We start from the raw sequence: 20,188 nt of genomic DNA, 5'->3' as shown, positions 1-20,188 counted from the left end.
TTTTTTCCATGAGAGAAAAGCAAATTATTTTTATATTACTGTCATTTTTCATCTTTGACACTTAGAACTTAACCCTACACTAATATATAGCTATATAATGGAACTACAGTGATTTCTACAGCAATTCCTAATTGAAAATAAGAATCTGTCTTAGAAGATAAACGTAAAAATACTCAGTTTTACATTTCTTAAATACAATCATTAATTTGTTTAAAATTTACACTTTCAGCTCACAAATGATCTGAAAACTATAGTTTTTTGTTTGTTTGTTTGTTTGTTTGTTTGTTTGTTTTTGTGTGTGTTTTTTCCCAAAACGTAGTTAGCTGTGCAACAGTTGTATCTGGCATCTTTGACATTTACAATATAGATATTTTCCTTGGAAGATCTACCATTTAACTAGAAACTGAATTGACATTATAGTATTCTTGGGTTCTCAAGAACATGCTGGGGAGAACATGAGCAGATTCAACCATATAAATAAATATAAACAAATATGTGATATCATAAGAATGGCGGTGTGAGGTGAGCCTCTTGAAATCTCCCCTGGAATTCACATGGTTCTCTGCTTTTTCTGTCTGACTTATTTCGCTCAGCATTACTCTCTCAGGATCCATCCATGTTGTCACAAATGTTCCTATATCATCTTTTCTTACTGCCGAATAGTATTCCATTATGTATATATACCACAACTTCTTCATCCATTCATCTATCGAAGGACATTTTGGTTGTTTCCATGTCTTGGCCACCGTAAACAAAGCTGCTATGTGGTATATAAACCAAAAGCAACAAAAGAACAAGACAAACAAATGAGAAACAGAAACTCATAGACACAGACAATGCTTTGGTGGTTGCCAGAGGGTAAGGGGGGTGGGGGGTGGGGGGTGGGAGATGAGGGTAAGGGGGATCGAATATATGGTGATGGAAGAAGAACTGACTCTGGGTGATGAACACACAATGGGATTTATAGATGATGTAATACAGAATTGTACACCTGAAATCTATGTAATTTTACTAACAATTGTCACCCCAATAAACTTAATAAAATAAAATTTAAAAAAAAAGAAAAAAAGAAATCTCCCTTGGAATTCACAACAGATTGAACAACCAACTCCACAAAGGACTCCCTGTGCAGCAGAGGCAAGACTAAGAGGTGCACTACTGAAATCACCTAAAGGTGGGCAAATTGGGTGAGCAGGGGGTGGGGGGAGTAGGGAAGGGAGAAGTGTGGAGACAGGAACCCACGGGCACTGGACAGATCTAGCTCAGTACTCTGAGCTCGTTGCATCCCAGAACTACCACGGCTGTGGGAGAGGGAAGAACTCGGACTGCTAGGGCTCTGCTTATGGCCCACAGGGCTGAGGGGACAGCATATAACACAGCTGAGCCCAATGCTTATGGCAGAGACCTTGGAGCAAAGACTGAAGAAAGAAGGCTGAAAAGTGTGGTTTAAGCCCTCGCTGCTGAGCAAAGGGTGGAAGGCATAGCACTGAGTCTAGCCACCCCCTCCTTACTCTCCCAGAGCTCGCCCTGCCCCCACTTGCCCAGTGCTAGAAGCGGAACAGCAGCAGTGTCAGATCAAAGGAACAGAATATTTGCAGTTCTGAGAACTGTGGTCTGCAGACACAGACTCATAGCCCAACTAGTTCCCGCAAAGGGGGAGCTGTGGAAGCAGGACTGGCTGTGGTTGTGGTCACCACCATTACTCTGAGCCACCCACCCCACCACTGTCCCCACATATCTGGGCAGATCCCTGAAGGAGTAAAGAGCTGCTGAAACACACGCGCTCTGAATCTGGTGCAGAAAGAGCTTTGGAATGTCAGAAGCTCTCCACATCCCCCCACGGAGGCGGTGCCCTATGACCCAGGTGAACTGTTCACAGAAGAGAAGCCTGCCTTCCAGGGAATCCCCCATTGTGTGAGAAGTCAGAACATTGCAGAGAAAAGATAACACTACAGTGAGAGAGACTAAAAGGCTGCAATTGGAGAGAAAATAAAACATTCTACCACCACCAACTGAAAAACAAAAGAAAGGCCTCTTTCTATCAACCTGTTGCAGAACCCACTCCTGTAGATGTCTAGGAAGAGAAATAATAAATAATTAATTGCCATGAATAACCAAGGTAACAAGACAGCTCAGAAAGAAAATGAAAAGTCTCCAGAAAATGAACTTAAAGACATGGAAATATGTGACTTAAATGACAGAGAATTCAAGATTGCAGTTCTTAAAAAATTCAATGAGATGCAAGAAAACCCAGGCAGGAAGTTTAATGAACTCAGAAACACAAAGAACAAAATGAATATTTTACCAAAGATATTGAAATTTAAAAAAAAAAAAAAAAAAGAACCAAATAGAATTTCTGGAGATTAAGAACTCAATAAAAGAAATGAAGCATGAAATAGCCAGCTTAAGTAATAGAGTTCACCAGATGAGGGAAAGAAACAATGACATCGAAGAGAGAAATCTGGAAATGACATGGAAGGAAGAAGAAAGAGATGTGAGACGTAAAGAAAAAATGAAAGAACTCTACAAGAACTTTCTGACTCCATCAGAAAGAGCAAAATAAAAGTATCAGAAGGAGAAGAAAGACAGAAGAGAACAGAGAGTATATTCAAATAGTTGATGAGAACTACCCAAACTTGCGGAAAGAACTAGATCCTTGAATCCAAGAAGCAAATAGAACACCTAATTACCTCAACCACAACAGGCCTTCTGCAAGGCACATTGTATGAAGCTGTCAAAAATTAATGACAAAGAAAGAATCCTCAAGGCAGCCAGGGAAAAGAAAGCAGTAACCTACAAAGGAAAGCCCATTAGATTATCATCAGATTTTTCAGCAGAAACTCTACAAGCCAGGAGGGAGTGGAATCAAATATTCCAACTATTGAAAGAGAGAAATTATGAGCCAAGTATAATATATCCAACAAAGATATCCTTTAGATATGAGGAGGAATAAAGACCTTTCCAGACATACAGAAGCTGAGAGAATTTTCTATTGCATAACCTGCTCTACAAGAAATACTGAAGGAGGCTGTTTGACCAGCACAAATAGAGATAATTTGTGACAACCAAAATGTAAACAAGGGGAGAGTAAAGGCTTGAACCAGAATTGGAACGGAGAAAGCAAGCATGCTGAAGAAAATGGAATACTCTAAATATGACACTTTCTTATAAATAAACTTAATGGTAACCACTCAAAAAAAAAAAAAATAATAATCCAGAACTGAAATATATAATGTAATAAAACGGAAAAGTCATAGGATACCACCACACAGAAATAATAGACAACAAAAAGGCAAAGAAACAACAGAGACACAATCTTACCAGAAAACCAAAGACAGAATGATAGGAAATCCTCACATATCAATAATCACCCTAAATGTAAATGGACTGAACTCACCAATAAAAAAGTAAAGAGTAGCAGATTGGATCAAAAAACTAAACCCAAACCATATGCTGTCTCAAGAGACACATCTCAGCTACAAGGACAAACATAGACTCAAAGTAAAAGTGTGGAAATTGACACACCAAGCAAATGGTATCCAGAGAAATCAGGTGTAACCATACTGATATCGGATGAAAGAGACTTCAGGATAAAAAGATAACAAGAGACAAAGATGGACATTTCATAATGGTGAAGGGGACTGTACAACAAGAAGACATAACAGTCATCAATATTTATGCCCCCAATCAGGGAGCACCGAAATACACCAAGCAACTACTAACAGAACTAAAGGGAGAAATTGACCAAAACACAATTAAACTAGGGGACCTAAATACATCATTGACAGCTATGGATAGATCATCCAAACAGAAAATAAATAATGAAATAATAGCCCTAAATGACACATTAGATGCAATGGACATAACTGACATTTATAGAGCACTTCATCGTAGAATAAAAAACTATACATTTTTTTCTAGTGTACATGGAACATTCTCAAGGATACACCATATATTGCAACATAAAACTAGCCTCAGCAAATTTAAGAAGATTGAAATCATACCAAGCATATTCTCTGATCACAAGGCTTTGAAATTGGATATCAACTGCAAAAAGAAAGCAGGAAAAAAACACAAATATGTGGAGATTAAACAACATACTTTGAAAGAACGACCAGGTCAGGGAAGAAATAAGAAGAGAGATTAAACGATACATAGAAACAAACGAGAATGAAAATACCAAAATTTTTGGATGCAGTGAAAGCAGTTTTAAGAGGGAAATTTATATCATTACAGGCCTATCTCAAGAAACAAGAAAAATCCCAGATAAATAACCTCACATTACACCTTAAAGAACTAGAAAAAGAAGAACAAATGAAACCTAAGGTCAGCAGAAGAAAGGAAATAAAAATCAGAGCAGAACTAAATGAAATAGAGAACAAAAAGACAATAGAAAAAATTAATGTGACAAAGAGCTGGTTCCTTGAAAATATTAACAAAATTGACAAATCCTTGGCTAGACTCACTAAGATGAAAAGAGAAAAGACACTAATAAACAAAATCAGAAACGAAATCAGGGGAAGTTATCAAGGATGCCACAAAAACACAAAGGATCATCCAAGAATACTATGAAGGACAATATGCCACCAAATTCAATAACCTAGAATAAATGCACAAGTTCTTAGAAACATATAGCCTTCCTAGGCTGAATCATGAAAAACTGGAAAATGTAAATAGACCAATTACCAGTAAGAAAATTGAATCAGTCACCCAAAACCTTCCCAAAGCAAAAGTCCAGGACCAGATGGCTTTACTAGAGAATTCTACCAAACCTTCAAAAAGGATCTAATACCTGTCTTACTCAAACTCTTCCAAAAAATTGAGAGAGACAGTACTCCCTAACTCATTTTATGAGTCCAACACTACCCTGATACCAAAACCTGGTAAGGATAACACAAAGAAAGAAAACTACAGAGCAATATCTCTGATGAATAGAGATGCAAAAATCCTAAACAAAATTCTAGCAAATCGAATGCAACAATGCATTAAAAAGATTATTCATTACGACCAAGTGGGGTTCATCCCAGGGCACAAGGATGGTTAAAAATATGCGAATTCATCAATGTGACACATCACATAAACAAAATAAAGGACAAAAATCATATGATTATATCAGTTGATGCAGAAAAAGTGTTTGACAAGATACAACATCCACTTATGATTAAAACACCTTATGCCTTAAAATAATAAAGGCCATATATGACAAACCCTCAGCTAATATCATCATTAACAGTGAAAAACTGAAGCCCTTTGCTCTATATTCAGGAACACGACAGGGCTGTCCTCTATCACCTGTGCTGTTCAACATAGTGTTGGAAGTCCTTGCCAGAGCAAGCAGGCAAGAGAAAGAAATAAAAGGCATCCAAATTAGGAATGAAGAAGTTAAATTGTCACTCTTTGCAGATGACATGATGCTGTATATATAGAAAACCCTAAGCACTCCACCTAAAAGCTATCAGAAAGAATAAATGAATGCTGTAAAGTTGCTGGCTACAAAATCAACGTGCAAACATCCATTGCATTCCTATATACTAACAATGAAATCTCAGAAAAAGAAATTAAAAAAAACGAAAAAAAAACAAAAACACCACACAATTCCATTTGCAATTGCAGCAAAAAGAATAAAATAGCTAGGAATAAACTTAATCAAGAATGTGAAAGACCTATGTGCTGAAAACTAGAAGACATTTTTAAAAGAAATTGAAGAAGACAAAAATAAATGGAAAGACATTCCGTGCTCATGGATTGGAAGGATCAGCATAGTTAAAATGGCCATATTACCCAAAGCAATATACAGATTTAATGCAATCCCCATCAAAATCCCAATGGCATTCTTTAAAGAAATAGAACAAAAAATCATCAGATTTGTATGGAACTATAAAAGACCCTGAATAGTGAAAGCAATCTTAAGAAAAAAAGAACAATGCTGGAGGTATCACACTCTGATTTTGGCTTGTACTACAGGGCTACAATAATCAAAACAGCATGGTATTGGAGGAAAAACAGACACACAGACCAATGGAATAGAATTGATAACCCAGAAATAAGCCCACATAAATATGGACAGATAACTTCTGACAAAGAAGCTAAAAACATATATTGGAGAAAAGACTGCTTCTTCAATAAATGGTGCTGGGAGAATTGGATAGCCACATGCAAGAGAATGAAGCTGGACTGCTGTCTGTCACCATGTACCAAAATTAATTCAAAATGGATCACAGACCTAAGCATAAGACCTGAAACAATAAAATGCATAGAAGAAAATACAGGTATTAAACTTACGAACCTTGGGTTCAAAGAGCATTTTATGAATTTGACTCCAAAAGCAACGGAAGTTAAAGCTAAAATGAATTAATGGGACTATATGAAACTTAAAAGCTTCTGCACAGCAAAAGAAACCATTGACAAAATAAAGAGGCAACCAACTGAATGGGAGAAGAACAGCGCCTACAATAAGGGGCTAATATCCAAAATATCCAAAGGAACTCGTACAACTCAACAACAAAAAGTGCGCAAAAGTCCTGAAGAGACATTTTTCCAAAGAGGACATACAAATGGCAAATAGATATATGAAAAAATGCTCGACATCACTAATCATCAGAGAAATGCAAATAAAAACCACAATGAGATATCACCTCACCCCAGTTAGAATGGCTATCATCAACAATACAAATAGTAACAAGTGTTGGAGAGGCTGTGGAGAGAAAGGAACCCTCATACACTGTTGGTGGGAATGTAGACTGGTGCAGCCGTTATGGAAGGCAGTGTGGAGGTTACTGAAAAATTAAGACTAGAATTACCATATGACCCAGCAATCCCTCTCCTGGGTATCTACCCACAAAATCTGAAAACATTTATCCATAAAGACATGTGTGCTCCAATGTTCATGCAGTTTTCTTTATTGCGGCCAAGACAAGCAAACAACCAAAATGTCCTTTGATAGGTGAATAGATAAAGAAGTTGTGGTATATATACACAATGGAATACTATTCGGCAGTAAGAAAAGATGAAATAGGAACATTTGTGACAACATGCATGGATCTTGTGATTATAATGCTAAGCGAAATAAGTCAGACAGAAAAAGTAGAGAACCATATGATTTCACTGATATATAGTATATAAAACTGAAAACAACAAAAGAACAAGACAAACAAATGAAGGAACAAAACTCATAGACACAGACAATAGTTTAGGGGTTACCAGAGGGTACAGTGGGAGGGGGGCTCTAGAAGCAGGTCTAATATATGGTGATGGAAGGAGAACTGACTCTGGGGGGTGAACACACAATGTGAGATATAGATAATGTATTACAGAATTGTACACCTGAAATCTATGTAACTTTACTAACAATTGTCACCCCAATAAACTTTAATTTAAAAAAATAAATAAAAATAAATAAATAAATAAATAAATAAATAAATAAACAGACATCCTCATGGGACTCCGAAACACTATTATTTAGATTTAATACTTTGTGGGAAAGAATATCCCATGTTAGAGTAAATTTATTGCAACATATGTTTAAAAAAAAATGTTTATTTCAAACATCTTACTGATATCTCCCATAGATACGAAACTTTTTATATAATTGATGTAGCATAGCCAATAGACCATGGCAAGCTTTCTAGCATTGTCCTTTAAATGAACTTTACATAGCCCAAGAAAATATCTCAGATGAAGGAAAGGTATGTTTTATAGGTTCAGGCAAGTTTGACTAGATTTACAGGCTTATTCTCTAGAAAATCACTAGGAAATCTCTCCAGGACCTTTATTCTGCCTTGTTTGCAGATAAGTCACTTAATCATTTGCAACTTAAGTTAAATATGAATTAACAAGACCAGTAATTAATTAGATATTTTTTTCTCACGAAATCCCCAAACATTCTAAATCACTTTCAAAAAATTTGGAACTTAACTCTTTATCAATATGCACTGAGCTAAGTGTCAAAGAGCAAATCCAGATAAGCTTTTCCTTTCAAGACAGTTTCTGAACACTGGCTTAGAGGTGTGTATCAGAGCTACATGGAGGAGATTTTGTTCAAAACACTTGTACCCAACTCCATGCATGACTTGTTGAATCAAAATCAAAGAACTATGTCTTAGTAACTCCTTTTTTTCTCAAAAGAATGGAAGCCCCAAATTTTAGTTAGTCACATGGTTAATTAGAATGAAGACACCCCTTTTCAGTTTCCTTTGTAGCTAGCTTTGGCCATGTAATGTCTCCCCAGAGGGTAAGGGGGGTGGGGGGTGGGGGATTGGAGATGAGGGTAAGGGGGATCGAATATATGGTGATGGAAAAAGAACTGACTCTGGGTGATGAACACACAATGGGATTTATAGATGATGTAATACAGAATTGTACACCTGAAATCTATGTAATTTTACTAACAATTGTCACCCCAATAAATTTAATAATAAAAAAAAAAGAAATGCACCCCAACATTTAGAATCACTCTTCATGGTTTTCAATGAGCCTGAATCTAGGTGCTGATTGATCCTCTCCTTTGGGACACTGACAGGTCTTGGCATACCCTCAACTACTGGAAGCTATTAGAAAATAAAAATAGAATCCCTCTTCAAAACAAGCTTATGTGGAACAAAACATCAAGCTTTCTCAATGAAAGTTTTTGAAAGCATATTTTGAACTAAAATTACAGATAAGACCCTCAAATAAAGATATATTAGGTTCCATTTAATTTTTTATGAAAAAGGAACAGCATATAAAATAAAGTACAATGTTATGAGTTCATGTAAAATTAAACTTACCAATTTGTACTGATCGATTTACAGATTCAACCCTACCTTATCATCTTCTGCAAGTGCAGGCTAAAAGGCTGAGAACTGGTGTGCCTGCTGCCCAGTGATGTTTACGTGCTGCAGGGTCTGAAATCAGAGGGATTTAGAACGTTCATGCTGTAGAAATCACTGGCCAAAGAAAAAGAAATGAAAATTTTTCTAAATATTTCTCAATAACAGTGAAAACAAATGATTTTTTTTAGTTGAGTAGATATTTCAATTAACCAGACTTAATTTCTCAGCCATATTGTAACTGAAATATTTATACAGTACACGTTTCACCTGGTCCCTACTTAACTATATCTATTTGACCTTGGAAATGAAAATATATATGTTACCTTGATTTGTACAAAAACTATGGGTGTTTTTCTTATTTAGCCTGTGGAATGATTTGTATTTATAATGGACAAAGATAACATATCTAATACCTCATTTTTTTTTTTTTAAGGAAAAGAGATAAAGACAAAGAAGAAACACATTACAATGTGTTTTTAATATGACATTGAAACATTCAGATTTATATTTTGGCTTACATAAATATAAAATGCTAAAGAATTAGGGAGTGAAAACAAAGTAATTAATGACAACTATTTATGTATGTACTCGTATGTATATATGCATGTACTAATGAACTTATCTCTGGTATTTCAAGAGTTATCAAACTAATAGTATGGCTAATTTACAACTCTGCTTAATTAAATCCCAGCTAAAATTTTATTCTGATGGCTTGTTAATGGAGTATATAAAACATATTAATAATAGTGCAACCTATAGTTGGTAGAGAATCATCATTGCCAGATTAATAAAAGGGAAGACAGTTGGAGAGCCAGAGAGCTGAGTTTGTCTCAGTGGTTTTCTCTGGTATTTTGAGCAATGGAGGGATGCTAAAATTTGCTGGACAAGAATGACTTTCACTGATTTACAGATGTGTCATTGGGCCCCTTTCAGCACTCCAGCCAGGTAAATCCACCACTTCTTTGGCCTGATGTAAGATGTTCAGGGAGATGAGTGATTGCTTTGGGTGAATTACAGTAGGAGAAATAGGAGGCTTCCTTTAATGCACAGAATATAAATAGGGCATTTTATGTTGGTGACGTAGGAGAGTACACTGTTTGTAAGTGTTCTGTGGTTATCTTATTAGGTCTGGTCAAGAGCACTTGTTATCACTCTACTCAAGTGAAACAATGGCTAGAGGAATCATCGTCTCATGGCCAGAGAAGCTGAGAATACCACAGAGTTTATCAGCCTTAGCACTGTTGACATTTTTGGCCAGGTTATTCTTTATTACGGCGACTGTCTTATGTAACATTATAGGATATTTGAAAATACTCCTGACCCCTACACTAACATATATATATGTATGTATGTAAATATATGTATATATGTATATATGTGTGTGTATATATACGCATATATATACACACACATATATACATATATACATACATGTAGTAGCACTCATGTATGTATATATATGTATATATGTATATATATGTAACATATATATACATACTCTAGTAGCACTCCCACACACCACCACCCCTCCATGTGACAACCAAAAAATGTCTCTAGATATTGCCAAATGTCCCCTATGGGGAAGATATAATTGTCTTCAATTAAGAACCACCTAGTTACCTAATGAACAAACTCAGAGAATTTTCTAAAAAGGGATTGGTTCAGTTTGCAATTTCTAATGAGTATAATACGTGAGATTAAAAAACATAGTGATACAAAAATCAACTAACTCTTTCCAAATATTTAGTAACACTTTTTGGTTGTAAACTAATAAGTGGAGGATTATCTTGTACATTTTAAGTCATTAAAAGCATAGCAGAATAGCGCACGTAGCACCACTATTACCTAGTATCAAAGATTAGTGAGATTATATCTTTGTTAAGAAAATAAATAAAAGATAAGACGGTACTTATTGTCCACAAAAAATAAGATGTTAGGGAGTGTCATTGGAATAGTATAAAAAGAAATATAATTTCTAAGATAACCTAAATCTTGCTTAATGGTGTCAGGTTGGAGAAAATGTTAGCAGGTCAGAGAAAACAAAACGTATAAAGACATATTTACAGAAGAGGGCTGAAATAGTGGAGCAATGTTCCATTCTTCCCTGTATATATTTGTCACCAAATTATTAAAGATATAAGCATCCTGATGATTGGGTCTTATTAGACCTTATTTATCTTATTTATCTTGACAGACCTAGCCATTGGCCTGGCTCAAAATATATGGTTATTAAATTTTTGTTGAATTAATGAATTATTATACCAAGTCTTATAATTTATTTCAAATTAGTCCATTCCTATTTGCTCTCAATGTTTTAGTTCAGTTTGCAAACATATCTTTCTTGGAATATTGCTATCTTTCTAAATAGTTTCTCTGCTTCCAATTTCACTCTCTACCATACTGCAGCCAAAATTAAAAAAAAACAACAAAAAAAAAACACCTCATTTTGGATCATTCAATTTCCTTGATTTTAACTTGTTCTTAACTCTCCATCACCAAGGGCTAAAACCTAAGACCTTTGGCAGTAAGCATGTCTTACAAATTTTAATCTAGCCCCTGCCTACCATGTATCTCATCTCCTACTACTCACCCATGTGCTCAGATACCCCAGCCATGCTGTCCTCCTGGCAGTTCTTGGAAGGAGTCAGGCTTTCGTGCATCTCTGTGACAATGCTCATGCTGTTCCCTCAGGCTGGATATCCTCTGCCTTTTGCCTGATTTGACCTGGTCCTAAGAGATGTACTCATCACTTGATTCTTAGTCCAAAGGCCATCTTCTCTGCCTGTAATGTTCTAGCTGTATCTTGTTTTCTCCTACCTTTCACCGCACTTTGTTTTAATACATACAACCTTTATAGTACTTCCTATCTTCAGTCTTCCTAACAATTGTTTATTACCTACATTAAAGCATTTAATACATTCTATTGTAACTGTCCATGAGTTGAGTCTTGCTGTGGTTTTCGCTTTCCCTATGTTTTCCTTTGAGAACATGCAGGTGATGAGGATGTTGATTCTGATTGCCTCTCTGGGGGCTTTCTCTGGTACTGTCTTAGTCCGATATCTCCCTGCAGCTGCCAATAACCCATGAAAGTTTCCATATCACAGATAACACAAGACACCCTCCCCCACTCAGTTCTCTTACTTTTCCCACCCCCATGGAGCCTATCTAGTTTCCCCAGACCCACACACCACACTAGAAAACAGAAGTAGAATGCCAAACACTGACCATACAGGGTTCAAACCCTGGCTCTGTTATTTACTCACTATGTGATATTGAACAACTAATTCTTTGTAAAATATGAATAATACTGGATTCTTCTCATAAGATTGTTTTGAAGATAAACTAATTAAAATATGTAAAGCACTTAATTAGAACCTCACATATATTAAGCGTGCCATCATATATATACACACACGTATATATACATATATGTCTATGTCTATATATGTGTGTGTGTGTATATATATATATACATAGACATAGACACAGACATATATGTATGTATATAGCCAAAAATGGGTACACATTTTAAGAAAGGAAAAAAACTGTATTAAAACTGTAATACTCAATATACACCGATAACAAAAGATGAATACAAGTCATGTTTGACTTTTGCAATGACAAGAGGTGCTCACAGTGGTTACCATCAAAATAATTTTAATACAGTTTCTTCCTGTCTTAAAATGTGTATACATATTTCTGGCCCCCTCTATATATAGATGTTACTTAAGAGCAAGTTAGCTCAGAGGGTTAAGAGTGCAGAAGGAACAGTCTAGAAGAGAGCACAGTGTAGTGATTTGCAAAGGCTCAGAGCTGAGCTATCTGAGTTCGAAAGAGCTCTATGATTTTGGATAAGTAACTTACAGCTTCTGTGTTTCGGTTTCTTAATGTAGTAAATGGAGACTGCTATTTTTACTCCATTGGGCTTTTGTAAGGATTAAATGAGTTAATCCGTGTAAAGTACTTAGAATGTCTAATAAGTTAGCTAAATTATTATTGCTATTAACTTAGGAGGGAAGACATTTATTTCTACACTTACACCTATGCAGAAATATGTCTCATATGTACTCCCCACCACTCAATATTTCTCTTTTTCTTTAAACTCCCCCCTTATTCATTCTCTTTTGTACTCTCACCCATTTGAGGTTTCCCTTTATCTCTTCTCGTATCTGCTTAAGTAGCAGTACACACTTCAGCCAGGTGACTTCAGAGGAGAATGGCCTTTCCTCCATGATCAGTGGTGATTTGTTTCCTCCAATTCCAGTTCTATTACCCACCAGAGAAAGCTGTGGGCTGTTGTTTACTGGAGACTCCCCACGAAGAAAGAAAATCTTAAAAATCTAAGCTTGGAATTTCCTTAGCGTCAACCTGCCCAACTGTATCCATATTGAGGAAAGAAGACTTTTTCTTCTAACCTCACTCTGGGCAGAGCCTTCAGAAACGTGCGACATCTCTACCAATTTCCTTTTATCATGTTTAAATCTATTTGACATTTTCCTGTTCCATCTAAGGCCCAGGCATTTACAAAAAGAACTCACTGTTTATGAAAGGTTGTATTCTTTCTTGTAAGAGGCATGGAGCCAGTAGACACTAAATACGTTTCTTTGGTTCTGGAATCTTCCTCAGAATGTGATCGTGAGAGAGTTAGCCAATTCATTTTAACCAACTTCTGTTTACACACTTTTGAGGAGAGAAGAAAAGTTCAGGTAATCAAGATGAAGATTGACTGGTAGAGAGAAAATGTAATTTTTACTTAAATTTGAACAGAGCATAGAATTTTAAATGCAATATTTAAAAAATAAGTACTATATGAACTTTTCTCACTTCCTTAAGAAGTTTTCGAATTAAAAGTTGAATATTAATTGACTATTTTTCTAAACAAGGGATAATCTGAGAGTTTGTTTTGTGTATCTCATCAATATCTTTGACAAACATTTTCTTTATATAAAGACAAATTTTATTAACTGTCTTTTCAAATTTAATATAGCTTATCTCAAAAAGGTAAATTATTCTTCTAAAAGTACCTCTTCTAATAACATGACTTGAAAAGGGCAATTTATCCCATTTTGAAGTGGTAACATCATAAAATTGGCGGTTATCATTATATAGCAATTGATTGCTTTAAAGTACATAAATGCATAATTTATGCATTGTGGCTCAATGATTAAAGGAATAAGTGACCATATAGATAATACGAGGACGTAGATAGATTTCAGATATTGGCCAGAATGTTTTGATCATGTTAATTCACTTCAGGCAGTAGAGGACAAATTACTTTTATGTGATTTGCTTTCACCCATCTCCTTGTTGTCCGGGGGCATGGTTTTGTGCCCAGATGTTAATTATAACCACACCTTATGATCAGTAATATTTTCATAAATATTACAAAAGATTGACTTAGGAAGCTTTTTTGTATTCCCATGGTGAAATACAGAAACACATTTAAAAAAAAAGAAAAAAGAAAAATCATGCTTTCTTGAATGTGTGATTAACACAGCCCTGACAGTCTGTGTTGGTATCCAAAAGTTTTCTTCCAGCATTCATGGTGGGTTCATTCAGGTGACACAGAAATGCCCAAATAAGCTGACTTTGATACAGAAGAGAACTGCAACTATTGAAAACTTGCCCTGCCTGTTTTATTGTTGGGGATAAAAATCATACTCTTATTGTTCTTCTAATAAATATTTTAGACCATTGTTTATGAATAATTAGTGCAGATGCAATCCCCTTTTAATATCATGAGCTCAAGGAAAGGAAAAATAAAACACCTTTTAAGTTCCGAGTGTTTCCATACTACGTTGCTAGAATCCTCGTCTAGCCACACAATAGATTAACTACCCTCTGTGCATACTGTATTTTGCTCAGCTCTTAATATTCCAAAGCGGGACTGAAGCAGTCGTTATCTGTGGCGGTTCCTGGGTGATTTTCAAGCCCAGCACTACCCACCCAAGTGGCAGTGACAGTGGCTTTCACTGAAGCCTTATTACTCTTAAAAGAGCAATTTGGTTGGTTGCACGGCTATTAGGATCACACAGCAGCCTGAAAGCTGTCAGTACAACTGCTTCTCATCTTTTTTCACACAAATCCTGACATCTTTTCTCTTTTCTGCTGGACACCGACATTACTGTTTTTATCATTTTCAATCAAGCTCACCCAGAACGCTGAGGAATAGATTCCCACTGAAAGCTAAGTGGAGATCAGAAATGATTTTACAGCTTCTGGAGCAGGAGCAGGAGCAGTGCTGATTGCGTGCTAGGAAGAGCTGGATTCGTGAGAAATGTAGCTTGGCTCAGGGCTACATCAGGGAGCTGCTACTTCAGCTGTTAAAAATGGCAAAACAACACCTACCTCAGATTTTTCAATGATTGATGCTCTTTGAATAACCGGGAGGGAAGAGGATGTGAGAAATTTTGTGAAATTAACTTGTGGAAATGTTATCATCAGAGAAAGTGGGGAAAATTACCAGACTTGAACTTCTCTTCGTTTTGATGCTCTTTTTCTCTGGACCAACTCTGAGCAAGCTGACTCGGACCCCCTGGAAAGGAAAACCTTGGAAAGGGGGTAAGTGATGAAAGTTTTGTGTTAAAAATCTAAATGGAGTTAGCAAAGCTAATGAGTTGTAACTTGAGGACAGCTAAAGGTAGAGGGACTGCTATGTTTGAAATCAGATTTTTATTTCAGGAAAGAGGTTCTGTGTTGTAGATGGCTGGAAAGAAGAGTTTTTCTCTGTTATTCATGTAAATATATATATATATATATATATATATATATATATATATATATATATATATATTTATTTATGTATGTATTTTTTTTCCGGTTTTTGGTTTGCTGAGCTATTAAAGCATTATAAGGATTTTTTTTTTTTTTTCCAGTAGGGAGGATAGAGGGCCAGACCTACTGTTCTAGTTCAAGGATATGTGCTATGCTCTTAAGAAGCTGCATTATTTTTAAAAAAGAAACAGGTCCTGAATGTGTTAGATCTCTGAATTGTTAGCAGATTTTGTGAAATGATCAGAGGGAGTCCTATTATGAAACACAGCACCATCAACACTGATTTTCTGGCTGACTCTATCAGTGTCGATGTGTTAATAAAGATAAATTGCATTAACTTTATTGAAAGAAAAAATCTGTTGAACAAGACTAAGCCTTTCACTACTTTGGAGTGTCGTAATCCATTTTCTTCTGCTGTGGGAAAAACTATGATGAGAGAGAATGTTTGATACTTTGAACCTGTCTTTTTATAAAGTTCAGTTGATGCTGTGTTTCCTGAATGCTATTTGTTTCTACTAAACACAAGTTATCAGGGTATCTATTCTGCGAATGCTATAAGCTAAAATGATGCTGTAGAAACATCCCTTAAGAGACTTTCTGGACAGTGTTTGCCTATTTTGGGAACAATCTTGATGGGAGATAATCTGAGGATTTTGGTTTGCCGAAGCATTCTTTTCACCTAATATTTTTATCTCAGCTCTAAAAAGGTTTTCTGGGCCTCCCTACCTTCGCTTTACTGTCAACATTATGATGTGAGGTTAAAGAGAAACATGAACATCAACAAGAAGTTTTAATAATTTATCACAGCATCTCAGCAGGATTTTCTAAACACATGAGCTCCTTCAGTTTGATCTTTCTGTTTCTCCTTTTGTTGCATTAAAGATATTACAAATCTTCTACCTACTGTACCTTCGAGGGAAAAGTTCCAACAGGCATTTAGCTTGGCTGGTTGGTGTAGATGTACCCCCAAGGAGTGGAGCTGCAAATTATTTTGGAACGTTGTAAATTATATCACCACATTACTGTATTTCCTAGTGTTATCAGTGATTTTTTTTTTTTTTCTCGCAAGCTGCAAGATGTTATTTATGTTAGCCTGCATGGCAGCATTTTGGTGGCTTGGGATCTAGAGATATATGGTGTTATCGACTCCAGGGGATGTCAGGAATGTTAACGTGTACTTCCTATATGAATTTTTCAAAGGCAGTCGGCACTTCCAGCATGTAAAGGTATGATTTCCTGTGATAAACTTTAGCAGTAGAGCTTGGAGCTCTAGCTACCCAGTGAGAAAGTCACATAGCTATAAGATTTCAGAAAAAGTGTAAACCTAGTCAGAAGGTTTATTTCAAAATGCTTTCATGCGTTCCTAGGCATTTATTCATTCCACACAGCTTTAAATACAGATGGACTGGATTTTATTTGTAAATCAGGTCTGAAATGTTTCGTCTTTGAACACATGACTACTTTTTCCAATATACTCTAACTAGCTCAGCTAGAAATTTGCTAGCTCTGCTGTACAATGATGATATGACTCAGTCAAGTTCAGGAATAGGCAATCATATAGAAACATATTTCATTTACTGTTAAAAGTCTTGTGTATTTTAGGAAGGTCATGCAAGTTACTCGAAAACTTTAAATGTGTTGACGGTTCTTTACTTTAAAATTACTTCTTTTTTAGTGCTTCTTTTTGTCAATGTATATGCACTGTATAAATATTTTCCACAGATCCTGAGTTCCTGCAAAGTACCTTTACTTGATATGCATATGTCCATGTTTAAATATTTATTTATTCATGAGTTTGACTATTGATGGTTGTGTGTTATCTTTCTGATGGGTTCTAAAAACCTGTTACTTTTTTTCTTGGCATATTATGCAATCTTTTAAACCATATTTTTATAATTTTCAACATTATTTTCTTATTTAGGAAGTAAGGGTCTTTTTCATTATTTTGTAGATCACCTAGTGTGTGTGTGTGTGTGTGTGCGCGCGTATACATATATACAGGGTGGGATGGAGGGGGTGAATGAGGCTACCTAAATTAAATACTATGGCCAGAGGCAAACAGGGTCAAGGTTCAAAACAAAATTTAAATGAAAGTTTACTTTAACTACTTTTTAAAAAATTATCTTCATATCAATACTGATTCAAGCTTATCTGCTTTATAGGCGATATTTAAAACTGACACTCTATATCTAAATATCCTGGAAAAAGTAGTAACAAAACAACAGAGTTTTGTTGTGAAATGATGTTTTTTTTGAACTCACATTGCTTGTGTGCATTTGTCTTAATCTGATTGAGCAGCTGTCAACCTCCCTATGGCAATCTGCCCACGCTGACAATTTCCATTTTTGTTGTATTAACAGGAACTGCCATTCTGAGAGAAGGGGTTATAGGGGCAGGGTTGGGGAGTGGTAGCATCACAGATCAGTGAATAACTGTGGCCTGTGAGGAGTGGCACAAACTGCACGTAGCCAGGCAGCTCAAGACAAGTATCTGCAAGCTGACTTGCTAGAACATTAGAAAAAATTGCTGATTGTTGTTGGCTACCAAGGGATTTTTTTTAAGCTCATCAATGAACATGAACCTCAAATATAGGTTAATAGGCCAGCAAGTTTTCCCTCAGGCACATGCTTTTCTATTTAATCACAATATATGAACTCCTAAGGGAAGGAAGATGTCTCATCTGATTTGTTCAGAGCATAGTATAAGTGATCATAAGTTTGCATTCATGCTAAACTAACAGAAATCCTGACTACACTGCTGGAATTATCTCCATTAGGATTAAGGGACCTAATTATTTTCCATTCAGTTACGCTCACTGGGAAGAATATCTAAAAGACGTAAACACCTCCATTCCAATAAGCATAACTTTACAGAAAAGTTTAAATTGTAGATGATCAACATGTGTAACAAAAGGGGATTTAAAAATATATTAGTTTTTAAATTTTCTGATATTAGAAATTAGAATTGAAACAAAGTTTTGATATTTATAGCTGCTATTAAATGTGAAAATGGGAGACAAAAAAGTATAAACAGAAAAATAGGTCTAAAAAATATAAAAGGATCAGGCTAGCACTAAGGGTGATCGTCAAAACATGAAATGCCCTGTGCAGTACAAACACTGACCAATCAGAGCAGCTGATCAAACTAAGGGGCGGGGTCAAGCCTGGTTGTCATTAATTCCCCCACTCACTCTTCCACTTGACCTTGACTCCATTTAAATCCCTTGGAAAAGTCTGTGGAGTTCATTCAAGCTTTTCAGTTATGTCATAAGACTTAATCTATGGCAATAGAGCATGACGTGATCAAAACTTAACCATTCAGAAGAGTCTTTCACCACACTCTTACTTGCTTCCTTTTATAAATTACAGCAGCCCATTGTCCATGTATATCTTTGCTAAATATAGAAAACTTATTTGGCAGTTATCTCTCCCCACTGAATGGTTATAAAGAACTATGCAATAATATAAAACTATGGCTTTATATTATTTCAATAAATGGTGTATTGAAGCACTGACCTGGGAATATTCAGAGTGCCATTTTAGATTTTATGTAATTTGCTTGGTCCCATATAATATGTTGATAATTATTTAGAAATTTTTGAAATTCGCTGAATTTTTTTGTTTGTTTTGTTTTTAACCTGAAAGTTAAACACACACACACACACACACACACACACACACACAAAAACAAAAACAAACAAAAAAAACTTAGTGCTGGTGTCTACTACCTATGAGGCTTTTTTTAGGATATCATTTCTGATGTCTTTCCTAGTTGCATAAGCTAGTAAAAATTGTACTTTATTTGAGCAAGTACCTCATACAACCCAATATCTCACATTCATTGTTACTTTATAAGAATTAAAGCTTTTTATTAATAAAATTTGAATACTGACAATTTACTATTTCACAAACACCAAAGTAATTTAAAACTTCCTGGTTTGAAGAAACACAAATGGATCATTTTGTCTTCCCCTAAATGCCCCTTTATCATTTACACTAGCCCTGACTGTCAAATTAAATGTCCCTCAACTACATGCTGAAAGCAATATTCCATCTTCTAACTGAGGGGCATTTTATCTAGACCAAGAGACATTTGTCAGTCTTTACACTATTTTATTGTTATGTGTATCTATTTTTATTTGTTTACCACCTTGTAAGCTATTTGAATATGAATTTTGTCTTTGATTCATATATATTGCCATTCAGTCTTATACCTGATAGATACCCAATATGTTGATGAATAAGCAAAAAATATGAACAATTAGACTGGTTATAAAACATTTTATGCCTTTGGGTATTAATTGCATTTTTTTTTTTTAATTTTAACTATGTGCTACATCTTACCTTTCTAATGGTGGGAAATTATTTTTATCACTATACTTTTACTGTATTTTTCAAATTTCAGTTTTGGGTATAGAAATATATGAATGTATTTATAGTATTATAAAACTTGTAAAATTCTGGCAGACTCATGTAGGAAGCAGTGCAGAATGGGAAAGAGAAAGCAATGTTGTTGTTCAAAAGTAATTTATAATGTAAGAGTGTGAATCTGGAAACTGAACTGTATGAATATTCATGCAAAATGTAGAGTGTTCTTTGTACTGT

At 35.4% G+C, this 20,188-nt stretch overlaps 1 protein-coding gene across 11 annotated transcripts in view; it reads left to right on the top strand.

Annotated features, from left to right (window-relative positions):
- Positions 1-20,188, top strand: part of ROBO2 (roundabout guidance receptor 2) — a 1,652,913-nt gene that overhangs the window by 375,185 nt on the left and 1,257,540 nt on the right. For 4 of the 11 annotated variants that reach the window (XM_074333465.2, XM_088794272.1, XM_088794274.1 and 1 more), the window contains exon 1: positions 15,111-15,371. The exons of 2 other annotated variants lie outside the window; for them this stretch is intronic. In XM_074333465.2, coding sequence (XP_074189566.2) covers positions 15,242-15,371 — 130 coding nt within the window. In that variant the 5' untranslated portion in view covers positions 15,111-15,241. Of the gene's footprint in view, positions 1-15,107; positions 15,372-20,188 lie in introns of those variants that run through there. 5 more of the 11 variants (XM_019742003.3, XM_088794268.1, XM_088794265.1 and 2 more) reach the window with 4 other exon arrangements.

Source organism: Rhinolophus sinicus, chromosome 17, assembly GCF_057876585.1.
Source record: "Rhinolophus sinicus isolate RSI-liver-muscle chromosome 17, RSI-T2T, whole genome shotgun sequence".
NCBI lineage: Eukaryota > Metazoa > Chordata > Mammalia > Chiroptera > Rhinolophidae > Rhinolophus > Rhinolophus sinicus.
Note: the sequence above shows the minus strand (reverse complement) of the source record. Positions and strands in the feature narration are given on the sequence as shown.